The following is a 22,045-nucleotide window of genomic DNA, read 5'->3' on the forward strand; positions in this document are numbered from 1 at the left end:
CTTGAAACAGTATCCAGGCTTTTAGAAAAATAATCATGGATTTCAGGGAATTTGCTGATTCTTTAAACATCTCTCCTTGACTCGCTTCCCCAGTTAACTGTTTCTGATATCACATACCTCACATTTTCCTCTATTTTTCTAATCTTTTGATTTTGTTCTATTATTTCTTGCTGTCTCGTGGAGTGATTGATTTTCCTCCCAGATCAAATTTAAAATCCTCTGTTTGACTTTTTAAGTGCTTCATAATCTGGCCCCCTACTATTTTCCTTGTCTTCGTATACTTTATTCTGATCCCCTCCCTCCCCACTATATTCTGTGGTCCAGTGATGCTGGCCTCCTTGCTTTTCCTTGTGTAAAACACTCAGTCTCCCAACTCCACGCATGCTTGGAATTCTCTTATTTCTGTCTCTTGGTTTTTTAACTTCCATCAGGCCCCAGCCAAAATGCTACCTTCTGTAAAAAGCCTTTCCCTTTTAGTTAGCTAGATAGCACAGTGGATAGAATGCTAGGCCTAGAGTCAAATCACTAGGCCTTGAGTTCAAATCACTTATTAGCTGTGTGACCTTGGCAAATCACTCAACCTCTGTTGTTTCACCATCCACCTCACAGGGTTGTTGTGAGTATCAAATGAGATAATTTTTATAAAGCACTTAAGTAGAGTAGCTGGCACTTGGTAGGTGATTGTTTCCTTTCTTCCTTCCTAATTCCCTTTACAATGTTAATGCCTTCCTTCTAAAATTATCTTGTCTCTATCTCATTCCACATAATTGCTTACACACCATCTTCCCCATTAGATTGTGAGTTCTTGAGAACAGGGACTTTTCTTTTTGGTCTTTCTTTGTATCTCCATTGCTTAGCACCATGCCTGGCACACGGTAGGTGTTTAATAAATGCCTGTTGTCTTGACCTTACTCTCCTTCACAGACTCTGTGATCCAGTGATATTGGCCTTATTTTTGTTTCTCTTACCTGGCATCTCATCTGCCAACTTTGCTTATTTTCACTGACTATACCCCATACCTTCAATTCTTTCCTTCCTCATCTCTTTCTTCCCCTGCTTCCCTTGATTCCTTTGAGTTTCAACAAAACCCCATCTTCTGTAAGAGGCCTTTTCTGATCTCCCTTAATGCCTTCTCTCTAAAGTTATCTCCAGTTGGGGCAGCTAGGTGGTACAGTGGATAGAGCACTGGCCTTGAATTCAGGAGGACCTGCATTCAAATTTGGCCTCAGACACATAACACTTACTAGCTGTGTGACCCTGGGCAAGTCACTTAACCCCATTGCCTAGCCAAAAAAGAAAAACAAAACATAAAATTATCTTCAATTTATTCTGTGCAAATCTTGTTTATGTGTAATTGTTTAGATATTGTCTCCCTCATTAGATTGTAAGTTCCATAAGAGCAGGTACTGTTTTTACCTCTTTTATCCCTAGCCTTAGTATAGTGCATGGCACATAAAAGACAATAAATATTTGTTGATTTTTTTTTTCTGAATGTTTGGTTCTAGTGGGAGATAGAATAGGACAATGAACAAGTGCTAGATTTGAACATAAAGGACCTGGGTTCCAATATTAGTGCTTCTACTCACTTGTCAATTTCTTAGGACCTCACTTTCTTTATCTGTAAATGAATTAGATAGCTATTAAGGCCCTTTCCAGCTCTAAATTTGTGATTCTTATTTGTTTATAGAATTACTCATCATCGCAGACAATCTGAGGCCCAAAGCTCAAGGGAAATAAATGAGAGTTAGCTCTAACTTTCTTGGACTTTGGGTTATTCCTATACTTCCAATACCAGGGTACTGTGACAAGACAGTATGACTAGCACTGTTGCAATTTAGGGAAATGATTTTCATTTAAAAAAAAAAAAACAAAAAAATTTATTAGCCAGAGTCACAGAGTGTCAGTTGAAGGACCTGAGATTAGAATTATCCTTGAGTTGACTGTTTTTCTTGCCTTCCTGGATGTCTGGGATCCCTTTGCAGAGGGAATTAAATGGAATGGAACTTTTTTATTCTTCAGCAATGTGCCTCAAAAGGCCAGTGTCTCAATTTTTGCAGGTGATCTACAAATGTTTCCTTTAATCTGCCCTGAGTTTAGGACAGGGGTGGGGAACCTGCATCCTTGAGGCCATATGTGGCCCTCTAGGTCCTCAAGTATGGCCCTTTGACTGAATCCAAACTTCACAGAACAAATCCCCTTAATAAAAGGATTTGTTTGTAAAATTTGGACTTAGTCAAAAGGCTGTACCCAAGGATCTAGAAGGCCACATGTGGTCTCAAGACTGCAGGTTCCCTACCCCTGGCCTAGGATGTCAGTAGGATATTGGATTTGTGCCTTGAATGGGCTTTGAATCTCCTTCAAGTAGCATTTTGGGCTCTTTGTGACATCTTAAGCTAATAAGCTATAATCTTCTCCTCTAGGGGACCCAACAAACAGAGTGATGGGTGGTGCCATGCAACTTACTTTCCGGAAAATGGCCTTTGACTACTATCCTTTCCACTGGGCAGGTATGAACATCTTGAACAGTGAAGGAATTATGACATTATAGTGGCATTGCTCTAGGGCCAGAGGATGGAGCCTCAGTTTCTAGGTTTCAGCCCCTAATATTTGGGAGAATCAGAGTTAGATTATCATTTTTATTGCTTGCAGGGATGTTTTAGACTTCCTCATCAAGAAAGCATTTTACTGTTCTAGATTTTTGGTGTAAATTGTCCATTGGGAGCAATGAAAAGTGAGAATGGTGAGGGCTGTGCTATGATGCTTCAGCTAGACTTTATTGCCCATCAAGACAAAATCTTAGCAAGGGCCTGGGGATCAGCATCTTGAATGCTGTGAGCCTTGGACAGATTCATCAAAGCAAATTTAGCAAAATTTTATCTACTATTATAACTTTGTACAGAGCACTGTTAGGCACTGCTAAGGGAGGTGGAACAGTTAGATAAGACATAGTCCTTGACAGTTTCTGACTTTGTGGATTTTGCATAAGGGGAGATGATAAATGCACAGATAACTATGATGCACAGTAATTCATGATAAGTACATTAAAAAGGTACAAAGAAAGTATTATATGAAATATGAAGTGAAAGGAAAGACATTGTCTACTGAGTAGATCAGAGATGACTTCCTAGAGTAGGTAGCATTCCGGTTGGGCTTCAAAGACCAACTCAGGGACTTCCAGCAGTCCGGTTAAGTAAAAGTTTGCATCTAGCTTTCCCTATCACCTCAAGAATAAGGAATGCATCAAATTAAGTAAAAGAACAACAGTTAAGAGGAAAAGAAAGTCTACAAAATTTATCCTCACATAAAACAAAAACCCACAGTCTTCCACCTTTGTCCCTGGCCTAGTTCTGTAAGCTCCATGTAGGGGCTGCTACAAAAACAAAAGGAGGTTGGCACTAACAACAGGTAGACAGTTGGTAGCCACAGCAAAGGCTTTCATCAGTTACAGTGATATTTATAATTTTTATAAGTTCCTTGTTTCAGTCTTTGCTTTGTACACCTTTTCTTTGACCTCATTCGGAGTAAGTGGGGAGAAACTATTCCACCCTTCAGGCAGAACCATAGGAGTTAAGTCCCTGTAAGAAAAAAAGACCAGTGGAGATAATGAGGAAATGAGCAAAAAAGGAAAAAACTCTTAGTAACAGTGAAGAAATATCATAGGGGGTGGGGCAGAGCCAAGATGGTGGAGTAAAACAATGACTTGCTTGAGCTGTCCCCCAAACCTCTCCTAATACCTGTCAAAATAACTCTAAACAAATTCTAGAGCAGCAGAACCCACAAAAAGACAGAGTGAAACAGATTTCCAGCCCAAGATAACCTGGATAGTTGATGGGAAAGTTCTGTTGTGCTGGGCTGGGGGAGGAGCACAGTTCAGCATGGTCTCCACAGGCAAAGATAGAGCTAAGAGCAAACCCGGAGCAGTCCTCAGAGGACTGAATCACTGGCAGCTGTGGTGGTTTCCAGACTTCTCAACCCACAAATGCCAAAGACAACTTTAGAACGTGAGTAGGAGAGGTCTCTCAGACCTGGGTGAGAGAGGAGTGTGGTCTGGCCCCATCCCTATGGTGGCAGCAACGGCTGCTTCCAGAGCTCTCAGGCCACACACAGTGGGGGGATTGAGTGGCTGATCAGAGGAGGATTGCAGGGATCTCTTTGCTGGTGCTGAGGTAGGATTCTGTTGCTTTGCCCATGCTTGGATCTGGGTCACAGTCCCAGAGCACTGGCATGGTGGAGCTTGTGGCGGTGGTGGAGAGGGAATCTTTCTCACAGTTGCACAGTAGAAAAGAGTGCTTCGACACTCATAGACCAGAGCATAGGCCAGGAGAGGAGTAAACACCTCTCCTTTGATTATACCATCTTGGAAGAACTGAAAATTTACAGGACCCTAGAAGTATCTCTGAAAACAGCTACACAAAACCCCTGAAGCTTGGGACAGTACACCCTCCACACTGGAAGCAGAGCCCTACCTTAACAGAGTTAAAAAGCCAAGTAATTGGCTGGGAACATGAGCAAACAGCAGCCAAAAAAATTCAGACGATAGAATCTTACTTTGGTGACAAAGAAGACCAAAACATACAACCAGAAGACAAGTCAAATATCCTATATCCAAAGCCTCCAAGAAAAATATGAATTGGTCTTAGGCCATGGAAGAGCTCAAAAAAGGATTCTGAGAAGCAAGTAAAAAAGTAGAGGAAAAATTGAAAAGAGAAATGAGAGTGATCTAAGAAAATAATGAAAAATGAGTCAACAGCTTGCTAAAGGAGACCCAAAAAATACTGAAGAAAATAACACCTTAAAAAATGGACTAACCTTAATGGCATAAGAGGTCCAAAAAGCCAATGAGAAGAATGCCTTAAAAAGCAGAATTGTCCAAATGAAAAAGGAAGTCCCAAAGCTCACTGAAGAAAATAATTCCTTAAAAATTAGAATGGAGCAAATGGAAGCTTATGATTCTATGAGAAATCAAGAAATTTCAAAACAAAACCAAAAGAATGAAAAAATAGAAGACAATGTGAAATATCTCATTGGAAAAACAACTGACTTGGAAAATAGATCCAGGAGAGATAATTTAAAAATTATTGGACTATCTGAAGGCCATGATCAAAAGAAGAGCCTAGACATCATCTTTCAACAAATTGTCAAGGAAAACTGCCCTGATGTTCTAGAACCAAAGGGTAAAACAGAAATTGAAAGAATCTACCAATTACCTCCTGAAAGAGATCCCAAAAGGAAAACTCCTAGGAATATTATAGCCAAATTCCATAGTTCCCAGGTCAAGGAGAAAATATTGCAAACAGACAGAAAATTCAAGTAGTGTGGAAAAACAATCAGGGTAACACAAGATTTAGCAGCTGCTACGTTAAGGGATTGGAGGGCTTAGAATACAATATTCCTGAGGTCAAAGGAGCTAAGGATTACAACCAAGAATTACCTACCCAGCAAAACTGAGTATAATCCTTCAGGGGAAAAAAAATAAATATTCAGTGGAATAGAGGACTTTCAAGCATTCTTGATGAAAAGACCAGAGGGGAATAGAAAATTTGACCTTCAAATATGAGACTCCAGAGAAGCATGAAAAGGTAAACAGGAAAGAGAAATCATAAGGGACTTATTAAAGTTGAACTGTTTACATTCCTGAATTGAAAGTTGATATTTGTAACTCATGAGACCTTTCTCAGTATTAGGGTAGTTGGAGGGAATGTGTGTGTGTGTGTGTGTGTGTGTGTGTGTGTGTGTGTGTGTAATATATGGACAGAGGGCACAGGGTGAGTTGGATATGAAGGGATGATATCTAAAAATTAAGGGGTGAGAGAGGATTGTACTGGGAGAAGGAGAAAAGAAGAGGTAGAATGGGGTAAATTATCTCATATAAAAGAGACAAGAAAAAGCTCTTACAGTGGAGGGAAAGAGGGGGGAGGTGAGAGGGAATGAGTGAATCTTACTCATGAGATTTGGCTTAAGGAGGGAATAACATACATACTCAAATTGCGTATGGAAATCTATCTTACTCTACAGGAAAATAGGGGGGAAGGGGATAAGAGGGGGGAGTGATAGAAGGGAGATTGGGGGAGGGGGTAATCAGAAGCAAACACTTTTGAGGAGGGACAGGAGAGCAAATAGTATGCTTCCATCTGCACTCAGCCTCCATAGTTCTTTCTCTGGATGTGGATAGCATTTTCCATTGTGAGTCTTTTGGAGTTGTCTTAGATTCTTGCATTGCTGTGAAGAGCCAAGTCTATGAAAGTCAGTCATCGCACAATGTGGCTGTTACTGTGTACAGTGTTCTTCTGGTTCTGCTCATTTCATTCTGCATCAGTTCATGTAAGTCTTTCCAGGTTTGGGGCAGCTAGGTGGCGCAGTGGATAGAGCACTGGCCCTGAAGTCAGGAGGACCTGAGTTCAAATCTGGCCTCAGACCAGACACTTGACACTTACTAGCTGTGTGACCCTGGGCAAGTCACTTAACCCCAATTGCCTGAAAAAAAAAAATAAGTCTTTCCAGGTTTTTTTGAAGTCTGCCTACTCATCATGTCTTAAAACACAGTAGTATTCCATTACATTCATATACCGCAACTTGTTCAGCCATTCCCCAATTGATGGGCATCCCCCTCAATTTCCAATTCTTTGCCACCACAAAAAGAGCTTCTATAAATATTTTTGTACATATGGATCCTTTTCCCATTTTTATGTTCTCTTTAGGATACAGACCTAGAAGGGCCATTGCTGAGTCAAAGGCTCACTTATTCTTGAGGTTAACTTTAATCAGTCTTCACTGAGGTCTAAGTTCTTTGTTCATGTTTCATTTATCAGTTATAATTTTTATTGTATTATGTCTATAAAAGCTGTTTTTTAATAATTCTGCCTTGCTAAATTTGTAAGTTCTTTATGCTTTAGAATGTGATCAATTTTTGTAAATATGTTCCATAATTCTGAATACATAAATACATAAAAATTCCTTTTCAATGATCACTAAGACCTATCATAGCTAAATTTTGTAATATTCTGCTCAATTTTTATTTTGCATGCCATCTTGTTGGGGGGGGGGTTTAAAACTCAAAATCTTATGGAAGTGAATGTTGAAAGCTAAAAATAAATTATCAAGAAAAAAATAAAAGCTCCAGAATAAAAAAAAGAGTCAGAAAACAAGTCATAGAAAAATAACTAAATTTTAGAAATCATCACAGTGAGACAACATATCAACATTTGTGGGGTGTAGTTAAAGAAATATTTGGGAAAATTTATATCTCTAAATGCATTAATAAGAGAGAAAAAGTACTAATAATTGTGTACATTATGCAATAATTACATCTCTTTAACTGAGTGTGTTCTCCAAGGCTCTGTCCTGTGTCCTTTTCTCAGCTTCGTATCCAAAACTGAACTCATTATCTTTCCTTCTTTACCATTCCTTCTTCCTAACTTCCCCATTATTATTAAGGTTACCACCATCCTTCCAGTCACCCAGCGTTGCAACTCAGGTTTTAAGGGGAGATTTCATAACCAACCACAGAAGAGGGAATCAACAAAATATTTCTTTTAAATGGGTAGGAATTCAGTTGATTAGGAGAAGAGAGAACATAATAGGTATAGCAAACAGCACAAGCTAAGTTGTAAAAACACAAAAACCACTTTGGCTTAAGTAGATGCAAATAGTATGAGACAATGATGGAAAGATATTTTGTTGCCTGATTGTGAAGGGCCATGAATATCAGCCACAGGAATCTGTTTTATTTGGGAGGCAGTAGGAAATCACCAAAAAGGTTCTGTGTGGCAGAGTAATGTGACCAGATCTTTGCATAACTGACTTTACATAACTTTACCTTACTGACAATGACATGAAGCATGGTTTAGATGGGGAGAGAGGAGATAGGAAGAAATGTAAGGGGAGGGAGGGGGCAGTAGGAAGAGAAGACAAATTCAAGAGATAATTACAAATTGAATCAATAGGACTTGTAAACTGATAGGATATGAGAGATGAAGGAATAGAGAGTCAAAAATAACTTTAAGGTTTTGTGCATGGAAAAATTTTTTATTCTACTCACTGAAATAGTGAAGTTGGTTGTGGGGGGTGGAAGGGAAGTGATAGGTTTTTCTCTTGGTTTGGGAGTAGGGTAGTGGAGAAAGAAACACATATGGCACCTATAAAGCAATTTGAGCACTTAATTGGCTAGTAATTGATTGCTCCAAGGAGTGGAGATGGCTGGGGGTGTTGGAGAACAGATTTTTGTACTGGGTCTAAGTAGCTTGGAGGTAAAAGGAAATAAAGATTCCTTGACCTGGATGATTTACTGAAAGCTTCTTGCTTGTCTGTTTTATAGGAGAGAATTGTAGGCACTGGGTAAGACACTGTGATGCCATGGAGACCCGAGGCCAATGGGCTCAGAAGCTAGTGACAGAATTTCAAAGCAAGATAGAAAAATGGAATGAAGAGTCAGATCTGAAATCTTCCTTGCATCTGGGGACAGACTTACCTTTCCACAAGAAGTCAGGTGGGTTGTGAAGATAATTGCCTTAGCCTATTTGTTTGCCTTTACACAGCTAATGGAGATGGAGAAATAAGTTGCCTGACTTCTGGAAAGTTGCCTCCAATTTAATGCCCATAGAAGAATCACTAAAGCTTCATCCCTCTTCAAAAAGAGCTGTAATAGTAAAAGGAAGATTACCATCACTTTTCATCAGGTTGATTGCCTTGGTCTTTGTTGGAATGATTTCTTTGACGTTTGGTGGAGGTTTTCTCTTCCACACCCACCGTGAAAATCTTTTCGGGATTTTAGCTTCTTGTGGCATTTATCATTTTCCTCTCCTTCAGTCTGTCCCCAAACTTCCTGTTGCTATTTTGTAGGATCTGTCTCCAGTCCCCTGAAGACCCCTCTAGAGAAGAGCTCATTACCCAGCTGCCAGGCTGTCCCCACTCCACTTTGGCCACCTGCCTGGAACCGATTGCGCTCTAGTTGTTTGGTGGTGCGTGTGGATGACTTGGATGTGTATCAGGTAAGGATGAGAGATAGTCCGTGGCCTTGCTTCTAGGCAGATATCATATTTACAGATGGGCATAGGGCAGGTCCCTGGAAGAGGGTAGTGTGAAGAAGGTTTTGGGAGTTTAATGTTTTGCCTATCCTTTAGGAAGTGTCCAGTTTTAGGAATGTGTTCAGTGAATTTGCTGATGGATTTCCCTGTATACCTTGCTGCTATGCATTTACTGAGAAAAAGAATTGACTGATTAGATTATTATTAGTAAACACTCAACACTTGTATTGGATTTGATTAAATTGAAATCAAATTGAAATAGTGAAAACTGATTTACATATCATTTCTATGAGATGAGGGTTCAGGGCAGCTAGGTGGCGCACTAGATAGAGCTCTGGCCTTGGAGTCAGGAGAACCTGAGTTCAAATTCAGCCTCAGACACTTGACATTTACTAGCTGTGTGACATTGGGCAAGTCATTTAACCCTGATTGCTTTGCCAAAAAGCGGGGGGAAAAAAAAGAATGAAAAAATGGAGGAGAGTATATCTAAAATGTTGCTTTCTATGGCAGACTCTTGTCTTTCACAGACAAGGGTGACAAAGATATTTACTTTTTTCCCAAACCAAGCTGAGTTTTCTTTTGAATTTTGCTGTCAACATTAATATTAGCCCCTGATGGCTTAGGTTTCTACAGCTGGGCAGCCAAGGAAAAAGCCATCTACCCTCCTTTCATGCAGCCGAAAACTCTACAATCTTCCCACTCAGGTCTCTGCCATTCATATTGAATTTACAGAGTATTACTTCCCGGATAATCAGGAACTCCCAGGTAAGCAGTTCAACCTGAAGATGAGGGGTCATCTTCTAAGAGTAGACTTGGTCTTTTTCTCCTTTTATGTCTTTGTGTTGTACCCCAACTCTATCAGTGTCTTATATTCTGTATCTTCACATCTATTAGAGATATATCCATTATACACATTATCTTGTTTTGTGGCTGCAAATAGTTTCCTGAGTTGAAGTTGATTTCTATATCTTGGGCTCTAAATTTGTAATCTTGACCTGGGTATCCTCTCTTCTTCTAATTCCAAATTGGATGTTGTCTTTAATGAACCATATCTGACTACATCTGTGCTGTTTAAAGTTGTTTCTTCCCTGCTTTCCAGTTCCCTGTCCCAATCTCTATGTGCAGCTGAATGGCCTAACCTTTACCCTGGATCCCATCAGTTTGCTGTGGGGGAACCTCTTCTTGCTGGATTTATATCGAAGCCTGGAACAGTTCAAGGCCATCTATAAACTTGAGCATTCAAGCCAGCAGGATGAACATGTGGATGTCCTGATGGACACCTTCCAGTTGAAGGTAGAAAGAAAAGTAAAATTTCAGTCACTTATTCTCAGCTACTGCTCTCCATTGACCACAGATCTTGGGTTCATTCTGGCCTGCTCACCTAGTAAAAGAGGCAATGTGGCATACTGGAGACGAGCGCTAGATCTGGAATCAGAGGATCTGAGTTCAAATCTGGGTTCTGCTGTTTATTACTTGGATGATCTTGGGTGAAATAGAACCTTCTGGGCCCAAGATTCTTCATTTATCAAGTGAAGGGGGTGGATTAGATGATCTTTAAGGTCCCTTTTAATTCTAGTAGTCTGTTGTCTATTTATGATCCTGGGAAACAGGTGGATAAGCAAAGCCTCCTGACAGCACGGATGACCTCTTTCTATTTTAGTCTTGCTCAGGGGCTAAGGTGCTTAGGTGGCCATTGTGAAGTATATCTTACTCTCTTCCTGCAGTTGAGCCTCCCTCTGGAGAAAAAAGACTTGGCTTCTTTGCATCGTCCCCAGGCCCTTGTTATCTCCATTTCTGCCATGACTGCCACTAATACACGCCATGCCCTGCATTGTAGTTGTACAGACCTCCAGAACATCTTTCGTAGCTTTGCTGCTACTGAGTTCTTTCATTCCAGCTATTCTCATTTTCCCAAAGCCCCAGATGGATTCAGCCTCCTCCACATGCTTTTCCTGCATCATGCCTTCCAAATGGACTCCCGTGTTCCTCAGGCCAGTCCTCTCCTTCCTCAGAGGGATCAGGCCTCCCAAGACCTCTGGTCAATCTACTTCACCCAAATATCCCTGGACTTTGAAGGGACAGAGAACTTTAAAGGACACACGTTGAACTTTGTGGCTCCTTTCCCCTTATCCATATGGGTTTGTCTGCCTCTCTGTTGGCAGCAAGCCCAGGCACGGAAACTGCTATTGGTCAGGGAGGGAAAAATGAAGCCATCGGCCAGTTTTGGCAGTCCTGTCCAGTCTATGTTCCTTGCCCCAGAGTCTGGGTCTCATCAGAGGTCAAAGACAGAGTGTGATCTGAAGAGTCTTTCTGGACTTCCTGAGGTCATTAATACTCTGAGAGAAGGGAATCGAGGTGTGGACAGCAAAGGGCCCACGATGGAAATGGAGGCTACGGCAGATATCCATGTGTTGATACACTCTTCTTCCCGTGTTCGAGTGAGGCTGAACCACTACCAGTATTTGGCTCTGCTCCGACTGCAGGAGGTACTTCAGCGTCTTCAGGAGCAGTTGGCACAGGACACCCAGGCGATGACTGGGTCTCCCTTGCCAAGCCGGACAGTTTGCATAGGGATCCTGGTCCCTAGTGCTGAGATAGCGTTACTCATGCACCCAGCCACTCCAACCGCAGAGGCTGGTTCTGCAGGCTCAGAGACCACTAGCCTCATAGATTCAGAGCTGTCTCCTTCAGAGGACAGGGAGCTGAAGTCTGATGCTTCCTCAGATAGGGGTCCATTAAGTCCAACAAAGGTCCTGGAAGACAATAACATTGAGAATTTGGGCACTTTACAGGACAGAACAGATCTCCCCCATAGTAATGGAGTATTGCTGGACCAGGACCCCTCTTCACAGCTGGGAGACAAAGCCCATGAAGAGGAGATCCATAAATGCGTGGAATCCTTACAGACTGAAAAACTGAGCAAAACCCAGATATCTAACCTATCTGGCACACTGCAACAGGTGGTGAGTAGGGACACAGTTCTGAGTGATCAGGGCGAGGTGAACCCTGTAAAGAACATTGAGGAAGAGTTGGCCAGTGCTATACACTTGACCAAGGATGCAACCAGGGAAGCCCTTCATGCTACCATGGACCTCACCAAGGAAGCCATGTCATTGACCAAAGATGCCTTTAGCCTAGGCCGGGATCGGATGACCTCTACGATGCACAAAATGTTATTCCTTCCTCCAGCCAAGTGAGTATCTTTGCTTCCTGTGTGAGCCCACATACCCCCTCCCTTTCCTCTAAATCTTAGGCTCCAAAAATACCTTTGTGTGCACCTTTAAAATGTGAAGCAACAGATACATCGTGTGGAAGGTTGCATTGTAGTACAAGGTAAGGGGTTAATTTTTAGACTATTCATGTTGTTAACCAGTAGTAATGGGCAAACTGCAAAATGTATATCCAATTGGAGAGCTTATCATTAGGGCCACATTCAGTTCTGTTAAGCAGGTGGAGCACAAGTATTTTCTGCATACAAAGTAGCACAAAGGTTGCCTGCACTTTATGTCGTTTCATAGAGTACAGTTCTTTTAAAAATAAATTTTTTTGTTCTGAATTGGACAAGCACTAATAATGTAAGCTATTTCATTTACAAAGGAGAATAGAAAAGGATTGTACATGAAACCATGAACTTCCATCGTGTACATCAGTTCTGTACAGATTTTTAAAATCTGTAATAATTCAACCAAAGCTGTCCTGTTTGTCTGTGCTTCCCTCTGAACCTTCCTTTTTAGCCCTTGGTGTGACTTAGTCTGTCATCATTCTAATATCTTATATGTATTTAGCACTTTACAGTTTTCAGAGTAAGTGCTTTCATGTACATTATCTTGCACCAGATCTTCTCTAAGCTTGTCCGACCAAGGTGCCACAGCAAGTGATAAGAGCCTTGGCCTCTTGACCCAGATGTGCCACCAACTGTCCAGTTAAACTTGGAGTCACTTGCGCTCCCTGGACAGTGTCTTCATTAATCAAATAAGAGAGAGTAAGTAATCTCTGAAGTTGATTCCAACTCTAAAAAGGATGAATTTCTGCTTTATCTTTCTAGCCTCTTCTTCCACTCTTCTGCATCTACCATATGTCTTAACTGAAGTAGAATATTCACCAATCCTTAAATGTGCCCTTTGCTTTTCTACCTTCTTGCCTTTGCTCAAGGCATTTCTTCTTCCTAGAATACTGATTTCCTCTCAACTCCACTTGTTTAAATCCTACATCTCTCTAAGACCTAGCTCAGAAGCCACCTTTTTCATTGATCCTTTGGGACAAAAGTGAACTCTTCCCTCCTTTGAAATCTGATAGCTCTTTGTATCTCTCATAATACTGATTACATATCACCTTTAGTTCTTCAGTAAATATTTGTTGAATTGAACATCCTAAGCTTATTGGGAGGTTATAAATTTTACTCAGCAAATACTTGTTAAATGAATGATTGTTGCCATTTGCTACTCAATGGAGCAAGGGTCATAGATTGCCAGTTGTTTTTTTTTTATAAATACTGTCACTTAATAGAATAACTTCTGTAAGCCTTTCAGATTAATGTTTAAGAGTACAGTCCCAAAAGTGAGGTTAAGGGGAAAAAAAGCTTACCAACATGTTTCTTTTTTTTTTAATTTCCCAATTATATTATCTTATTTTTTTTGTTACATTTTGAGTTCCGAGTTGTCTCCTTCCCTCCCAGCCCTTCATTAGAAAAGGCCAACATTTGATATAGGTATATATATGGAACTATACAATACATACTTCTGTTTATCAGTTCTTTCCTTGGAGGTGGATAACATTTTCATTCATAAGTCTTTCATAGTTGATTTTAGTGATTGTATTACTCAGAATAGCTTAGTCATTCACAGTTACTCTTCAAATAATATTGCTTTACCATATTCGATGCTCTCTTGGTTCTGCTTCTTTCATTCTGCTTTACTTCATGCAGATCTTTCCATGTTTTTCTGAAACCGACCTGCTTGTACTTTCTTATAGCACAGTAGTATCTATCACAATCATATACCACAGCTTATTCAGCCATTCCCCAACTGACGGGCATCCCCTCACTTTCCAGTTCTTTGCCACCAAAAGAGAGCTGTCATAAATATTTTAGAACATATAAGTTCTTTTCCTTTTTTCCCAGTCTCCTTGGGAAACAGACCTAATAGTGGTATTGCTGGGTCAAAGGAGAAACGCAGTTTTTTTAACTCTTTGGGTATAATTCCAAATTGCTCTCCAAAATGGTTGGATTAGTTCACAATTTCACCAGCAGTGCATTAGTAATATATTTCTTAAAATATCATAGTCATTTATGGATATCTGCTCTCCCTTCCCCTTCCCCATAACTCCCCCCATTCCCCATCCCACAAGTGTCTTTGTAACAAAGAAAAAAGAGTTAAATAAAACCAGCACAGCCCAGCTGACAACCTATGCACCATTTTTTACCCACAGTTCCTCACTACTCCTCCAATGAAATAAGAGGGAGGTATATATTCTCATTTCTTGTAAGGGACTGAGACCAGCTAAAAGTGTGAGAGGTGATAGAGAAGGTGGTTTTAGGGGTAGGGTGAGAAAAATACCTAAGTTCTGGGCTAGACTAGGTGAATTCAAGTTGGCAGCTATTGAAGAAAATCTTGATCTCTGTTGTGTTTTGGGTGATAGATGAAGTCTAGTTTGTGTCACTGTAGATGGCTTCGAGAGGAATAAACACATTGTCTAGCCCTCTGTGCGTTATTTTTGAAGCAGGGAGCCCATGGCCAAGGCGGAGGAGGGAGGAACCTCGGCCAGTGGAGGAGCTGCCAAGCTTCGTTGTTTCTCAATGAAGAGGACAGTGTCCCAGCAGTCACTCGATGGAGTCTCTCAGGATGGTGGTGGCCCTGAAGATAGGCTTTCAGTGGACAGCGACGGAAGTGATAGCTTTGTAATGCTTTTGGAATCTGGTAAGTAAAAGCAGAAGTTAGGGGAATCCATGCCTTCATTAGTGCCTATATTCATCTCTGACAAATCATCCTATGTGATTTCAAGAATTAAAACTTCATAAAACATATAAATTTTCTTAACTTAAAAAATGGCAGATTTTTAACTTAGTGGAATAAGATTGAAATTATACCTCAGAGGAGCAGCTAGGTGGCGCAATGGATAGAGCACCAGCCCTGAAGTCAGAAGGACCTGACTTCAAATCCAGCCTCAGACCAAACACTTGACCCTTACTGGCCGTGTGATCCTGGGCAAGTCGCTTAGCCCCAATTGCCTAAAAAAAAATATATATATATATATATGTATATATATACACACCTCAAACTTTATCTTTACACCATCATAAATGTGTTTGTTAGTATTTTGTTCTTGTTAGTAAGAGAAAATCTGGGACTTAGGGAGAGAGGGCACTAGTCATTCAGTTATTTAGCAATTCAGGTAGGTTTTGAATTGTGTCCTTTGACTTCTGGGCCCCAGGCCACTTCCCAAATATTTACTTTTTTTTCAGAGTCTGGATTGGAATTAATACCCCCAGAACAACTTCCACCAGCATTGGATGATAGTAGTAATCAAGAGAGCCCTAGAGTAAATGATGATGGCCTAATATCTCCAGAGGTGAATAGCTCAGTTTCACCTAGCAAGAGAGACCCTGTCCTTCAGCCGGTTAGTTGTACTTCATTTCTTCTTCAGGGGTAGGTAATAGGCCATTAGCACTGGTTGCTGTAAGTTGCAGGCCTTGATGATCTTCTCTTTATAGGTATCAGTTCTGGTCCTGAAGGTAAGCCAAGTGGCTCTTGGTATTGAAGCAAGAGATGAGGACTTCGCTGTGGCCCTGCAGTCAGAGGAACTAACCCTCCAGCAGCCTGGCATTGTGAGGCTTTGGCAGTTCCTGCATGAGCAGTGCCCAGGTAAGAGTGACTCCTGCTCTAAGAAGAATTTATCTGGTGGGTCCTTAGCCCAATTTTCCTCTGAGATAGGTTAGTACAAAGGGCATTTGAATAGGTTCTAGATCTGGCCTCAGTTCAGTTCTTTGATATCCATGTTTCTTGTCTACAAAATTGGGACAATAGAACCTACTCTGGCTACCTTTTAGGGTGATTATACCAAATGAGCTAATGAATACAAAAGCCAAATTATTCTATCATTATATGTACATGGTGATGTATTGTTATCTCTCCTTATGGGAAGTGTGTTCCCATGGCATCATACTCAGTGCTGAGCCTTCTCATTTTCTCTGGAAGCCCCCCAGGGGAGGAAGAATCTCATGGAAACCTCTTTTTAGCTGGAAAATGATGGCATCTTTCTGTGGTAGAAGCAGATCTGAATTTTTAATGGGCTTCCCCTTTCATTCCTTTCCCATGTTTTTCTTTCACCTTGAAGATTTAGGTGTAGACTTGTTTTAGTCTGCATTTCTGTTGACATCTGCATCTGCACTCTCAACTTTATCAGTATCTAGGATCCATCCCTAAATATTCATTGTCCTTTTTTTTTAAAAAAAAAAGGGGGGGGGACTTACAAATTTAGGATAAGTGAGGATATGTTGGTTTCTCTCTGGGGTACGTTTATACTGATGAGGAAACCAGAGTCCTGACAAAGCTAGAGATTTCATTGAGCACAAGGTCCTGTGTCTTAAGCATTGCTCCCAACTTTCTCATTCTTGTCCTGAGGATAGGTCTTAACAGGGTCATCAGAGTGATTAGCCTTCTGTGTTCTCTGCCAGAGTCCCCAGCTCAGAAGACTAGCCAAACCAAGCCTGCCATGGGCCTCCGATTTGAGGTAGGACCCTGTGCTGCTGTTCACTCTCCCTTGGCTTCAAAGAGTGGTTTCCTTCGCCTCTTGCTCCATGGTGGCAGTCTGGAATTGTTGACTTCAGTGCTCACTGGCCTGGGGCCCTTCTTGGAAGATGAGGAGCCTCCTGTGATTATCCCTTTGCAAATTGAACTGTTGAACATGAGCATCACCTTGAAGGTGAGGAAAAAACTTTTCATTTTCCTTGGCTCTGGGGCCTTTGTTGATAGTGTGCCTAGATGATTCAAGCTAGAGATCCTTAGCCAGGCATTGTAGTGATTTCCACAACCTACCTCAGGTGTCACATAGCACTGTATTGTTTAGTAAGTATACTTGTCATATAATATTATGTATTATAACTATCCCTATTGGTGTCTTATATCCCTACTAGACTATAAGCTTCATGAGGGTAGGAACCATGACTTAAACGTTTAGTTTTCCTCAGTGATACTGTGATTTGCACAGAGTAAATGCTTAATATATGTTTGTTGAGTGAGTGAGAATGGGTTGTGTGAGAAAATTTGTCTGGCAGTGGAAGTTAAGGCTCATTCACCAAATCTCCTTTCTCTTGGCAAAGCACCCTGGCCCTCAGAATCAAAAAACTTTGTTTCTCATTCTAGCTGGCACTAATTTATTGTGTGACCTTAGATCCTCCTGTAAAATAGGGGAGAATCATTCTTGTTCCTTGTACATGATGAGAATGTTGTAAGAAATGAATAGATGTGAAAGCTCAACCTTCATGGGAAGATGTTCCAGAGGGTCAAGGCAGTATTATCTAGCCTTCCAGGTCCTGGCTGGGGACATCAGGAGGTTGTTTTCTCCTCTTCTATAGGATGATAGCCCCCCAATTTACCCCACATCCCCAGGACCTATCCCTGTCACTCTGGCTTTGGAGCATATTGTGGTGAAGCGGGATGATGATGGCGTCTTCCACATAGTAGGTAAGTAGATCTTACTTCTTCCTGTCTATGTCCTCCCCCCTTCCCTTTTTTTTTGTTTTTTCATCGTAAGGACTCTGGAATCCTTAGAGGCCCCAGTTTGATGCTACGCCATTGCTTTTTTATCCAGCCGCTGCCCAGGAGAAGCCATCATCAGAAGGACCTCAGTATGACAAAAAGCAGCACTCAGAGGAACAGCTGGTTGGATTACCTACAGGAATGCTTTTTGGACAGCAGGTAAAGACCTGGTTGAGCAGAATGTGGCCCCCACAAACTCACAGGTGTATGTAATCTAGGCAGTGAAGCCCTCAGAAGGCAGGACATGTTGCTTTGTTGCAGCTTAGTAATTTGATCACTTCTTATCTGGTAGCGTCAGCTTCAAATAGGATTAAGTAGCACATAGTCACATTCATTCAAATGAGTGGCTGCTGATCACACATTAGTTGTCCCAGATGTGTTGATATATAGTCTTTGGGAGGTTTAGATCTTGGTATATAAATCCTAATTAAATATTTCCCTGGGATGAAGTATGGTAATGTTGAAGAGAATAAGGATAGGAGTACAATGTTCATAAGATCATAGATTTAAAGTTGGAAAGTACCTTTAGTGATCCTCTAGTCCATGTTCTTTTACTGATGAGGAAACTGAAGGCCAAAGAAGTTAAATGACTTGCCTGTTGTCAGTAAATGGAAGAGCCAGAATTTGAATCTAGGCCCAGTGACTACAAATTGAATCTTCTTTCTACTATACCATAACCTTTGATTTCTTATTACTCAGGTGAAAGAGCTGTCCACCCTACAGAAGGAACTTTTAGCCATGAAGCAAGCATTAGCCTGTGCCAATAATGACAAAGAGAAGCTTCTACAAGAAATCAGGAAGTATAATCCTCTGTTCCAGCTTTGACAGCAGTAACACCAGCTGCCTCTGCCCCCGGGAAATAACACCAGCAGCAGCACCACAGAGGGAAGAAAGCTCCATCTGATGTGGAATATGTCTGTTTGATTACACTGGAGGGAAAGCAGGAATTCCTGAATCTGCCCTTTTGGGGCATTTTTCATTCCTGCCAGCGTTCTAGACAAAGACAGGGCAGCTACATCCAGCCCCAGGGGTGTAGGAACCTTTGTGTGTGGTTCTCACTGTTCTAGTGCCATTCATAACCTCTCTAAAGCTCCACTTGCCCAATGGGCTGGAGTCTTTCTGTGTGTAGGACCATTTCACCTCCTGGTGTCTTTGCAAAAATATTTGCTCCCTCCTTAACATGAGTTTGTATAAGGGAGAAGACCTTGCCCCTTCCAATATCCTCAGAATGAACCACCAAAGATTACATGTCCCAGAGCTTCCTGTAGCAAAACTGAACCAATCTGGCCTTGAGCCCCAACTGAGGAAGTTGCAGCTCCACAGGGAGAAGGACAGCATGGTGATGGGTGCAGAGGGATGGATGGAGCCCAAGAGGATCCAGATGTAACACCTTAGGTATGGTAAGAGAAAGGGACAGCACCCTACCATTCCTGGGAAAGGAGCTGAGCATATTTCATCTTTGCATATACTGCTATCAGGTTTTTCAGGAAGATTTGTTAGATATAAGAAGAAACCAAACTCATTGTGGTAATGCAATAGTAGTAAACAAGGGGTGTAATGCCAACATTGTCTCTTCCTTCTATATCAGTTTATTTAAAACTCAAAACAACAAAAATGGTAAACCCAGAGCTGCTGAAGGTCTGATCTGGTTGAAGTGGGATCCAGATGAGTGATATTCTTGGTTTTGAGCCCTAGTACTCTTGGCCTTCTGAGGATCTTGGACCTTCTCTACAATTCCAGTCCCAACCCTCATCAGTTCTTCCCGTCTCCCACCCTTCTTATCTATTCCCCCTGTAGATGAGAGTGTGACTCAGCAACTATTCTCTTAATATTTACCAGGGTGGAAGCTAATAGTGTTTTTTAGCTGTCAGTATAAATATCCAACATGGCCAAGCCTTGCTTCCTTTGTAATTGTGACTTTTTTTTCTGGGAGGAACAAACCCTTTTGCCCATGTGTTGCCTCTTCTCCCACAGAAGAACCTGCTTTTCCTCCATGATGTGTAGACCCAGGAAGTGTATCAGTTGGTTAACTGTAACCAGACGAGCTGGTAAAAATTGATACTAGATAGAATAATTTAACAGTTTTATATCCATGACTCATTGGGGAAAGGTTAACAGTCTTTTCTTTAAACAGGAAACTGCTTGACTTATAGGTAAGTTAGACTTTAAAAAAGTTTGGCAAGGTTCCACACCAAATTTTTCTAAAGTTACTATGGATTGGGGGAATATATATATCCTGCCTGGTACAGGCAGAGAGTATAAGTAGGTTGCTTATATAGGTCTTAAGATTAATTCATATATGATAGCCTGCTAATCATTTATCAGGGGAAGTTAGAGCTTTGGGGGTATACATCACAACGGGCAATGTTCTCCCACAAACCATCCTTTGTAGGAATTTTGAAACAGACCAAGTGGAGTGGACTTTTGGTCTGACCAAGTGAGCATTTCTTATGTTTTTAAGGGGATTGAAAAAAGAACCATAAACTTGAAAATGAGGTTGTTAAACCTCATGCTCACTTAGATGGAGTAAATATCTCATAGCTGTGTTTTTTTTTCCTTTCCCTACAAAGAAAATGGGGGGAAAGTTTATGATAGCTGTCATCTGGCAAAGATTAACAATGGACCACAATTGGATAAATAAAAGGCCAAATTATGACTAAGGCTATCACCCTAATAACTGTCCTGCCAACTCCTAGGGTTTGTTGAAGTTTTGTGAACAACTATAAAAGGCAGGGCAAAGTGGCATTCAAAGACCTCGAGCTTTTTGGCTTCCTTCTACTGAGCAGCTTCTGCCATTGTGTCTTGGAACTTTCCCTCGGGAAAGGTAGTACAGATCATCTCCCCCTAGCTTTACTAGGATGACACCATCTAATCACTGTCTTCTGTGGCTTCTCTACTGCCCTGTATTAAGGGAGGAAAGAAGACTTTTTCTTAATGAAGAAAATGTGAAAAATCGGTAGTCCACTGCTCGGTGTGCTGCTGAAAGTGATGAGGGGAGAGTTGCAATGTCTTTCTGTCCACTTCTTCTCTGGTTCCTTGGGCTTGGAGGGGGTCTGCCTTTGAGCAGCTTGACCTCCTATGCATGAAACGGTGAAGAAAATGCAGACGATCCTCAGCAGCTCTGTCTTTGTCCAACCTGCAGCTTTGCTGTCCTTCAACATGTCTTGACATTCTGCTCTTATGACCGATTTGAATATGAAGTCCTTAAAGTTGTACCATCTGAATTTGTCATGCAGACTTTTGTTTACATCGCTGCACATAGAGACTAAACGTGAGACCTTCTCCAGAGCCAGTGAGATACTGTGCAAATGTTGTAGTTACTGCCGCTTCCATGTCCTGGGAGGTTGAATTTGACATCAGAATGCTTTTGTAACTCAGCCTTTGCTAGGGTTCAGTTATTCTGACCCATGGCAAATAGAGGAGTGTATTCTTTGCATGATATGACTAACTTTTCCTGATTCACAGTTTGACCCTGGAATTGTCATGGATCTCACTGTATGTCTTGCTTTTTACATATCTCTATAAAGAATGGTCCTTAGGTATGGAATTTGAATGCAGGTGCTAGACACTCCTGTAGGTGCTTATCGGTAATCTATTTAAACTGGATAAAACTAGGGTTGAGTATGTTGTGAATTGGAAAGAAGGCAACTTGAAATGTTAAGTGATGCAGGGATTCATTGCATTTATAAAGAAGCTGTGCCATGCTGCCCAGTGGTCACAGCCCCAAAGACAAAGGCCTCGATCACTTTTCAGTTAATATATTGTCATTGTTTGCTGAGAGGCCTGCCTGGATATTGGCATCATACTTTCAGGAAACTTAACCATGGCATCTAGTTACCTCTTCTGCTCTCCAATTAGTCATCAAGGATTGATTCCATTAATCAGGTTTGGGTCGTAGTCACTGTCATCTGCTGAATAATTTCCCCTTCTTCCACTTTGTGGATAGTGGGAAGCAACTAACACTCCAGCAACAGCTGAAGCCCCATAAGACCTTTAGATTTTGAAGAGACATAGAATAAGCCCTTTAATTTTGGAAGCTAAACTCTTCCCTAAGTCTCTTCACTGTGACACTGTTTGCTAAGTGGCAAATATATGAATGTGTTCTTTCCAAATTACTTAGAAATCATTGCAGCCCCAACTGTGAGCCTTACCGGGCACCACCGACAGTGGTGTGTCAGTTGTGACCTATCAGCCCTATGAAATGCCCATAAGTAAAGTTGGAGCAGAGGTTCCTGTTTTTATACATTCACATTAAAAGTTGATTTG

The 22,045-nt window shown here is 41.2% G+C and overlaps 1 protein-coding gene across 2 annotated transcripts in view; it reads left to right on the plus strand.

Annotated features, from left to right (window-relative positions):
• Nucleotides 1-21,509, plus strand: part of UHRF1BP1 (UHRF1 binding protein 1) — a 63,762-nt gene extending 42,253 nt beyond the window's left edge. The window contains exons 9-21 of one of the 2 annotated variants that reach the window (XM_027876385.1): nucleotides 2,421-2,507; nucleotides 8,315-8,485; nucleotides 8,839-8,987; nucleotides 9,647-9,788; nucleotides 10,123-10,316; nucleotides 10,748-12,216; nucleotides 14,742-14,938; nucleotides 15,484-15,638; nucleotides 15,733-15,883; nucleotides 16,696-16,943; nucleotides 17,596-17,704; nucleotides 17,832-17,938; nucleotides 18,479-21,509. In XM_027876385.1, coding sequence (XP_027732186.1) covers nucleotides 2,421-2,507; nucleotides 8,315-8,485; nucleotides 8,839-8,987; nucleotides 9,647-9,788; nucleotides 10,123-10,316; nucleotides 10,748-12,216; nucleotides 14,742-14,938; nucleotides 15,484-15,638; nucleotides 15,733-15,883; nucleotides 16,696-16,943; nucleotides 17,596-17,704; nucleotides 17,832-17,938; nucleotides 18,479-18,604 — 3,305 coding nt within the window. In that variant the 3' untranslated portion in view covers nucleotides 18,605-21,509. The remainder of the gene's footprint in view (nucleotides 1-2,420; nucleotides 2,508-8,314; nucleotides 8,486-8,838; nucleotides 8,988-9,646; nucleotides 9,789-10,122; nucleotides 10,317-10,747; nucleotides 12,217-14,741; nucleotides 14,939-15,483; nucleotides 15,639-15,732; nucleotides 15,884-16,695; nucleotides 16,944-17,595; nucleotides 17,705-17,831; nucleotides 17,939-18,478) is intronic. The other variant, XM_027876386.1, reaches the window with a different exon arrangement.
• The last annotated feature ends 536 nt before the right edge of the window (nucleotides 21,510-22,045 follow it).

Source organism: Vombatus ursinus, unplaced genomic scaffold (assembly GCF_900497805.2).
Source record: "Vombatus ursinus unplaced genomic scaffold, bare-nosed wombat genome assembly UNPS02014811.1, whole genome shotgun sequence".
NCBI classification, from domain to species: Eukaryota; Metazoa; Chordata; class Mammalia; order Diprotodontia; family Vombatidae; genus Vombatus; species Vombatus ursinus.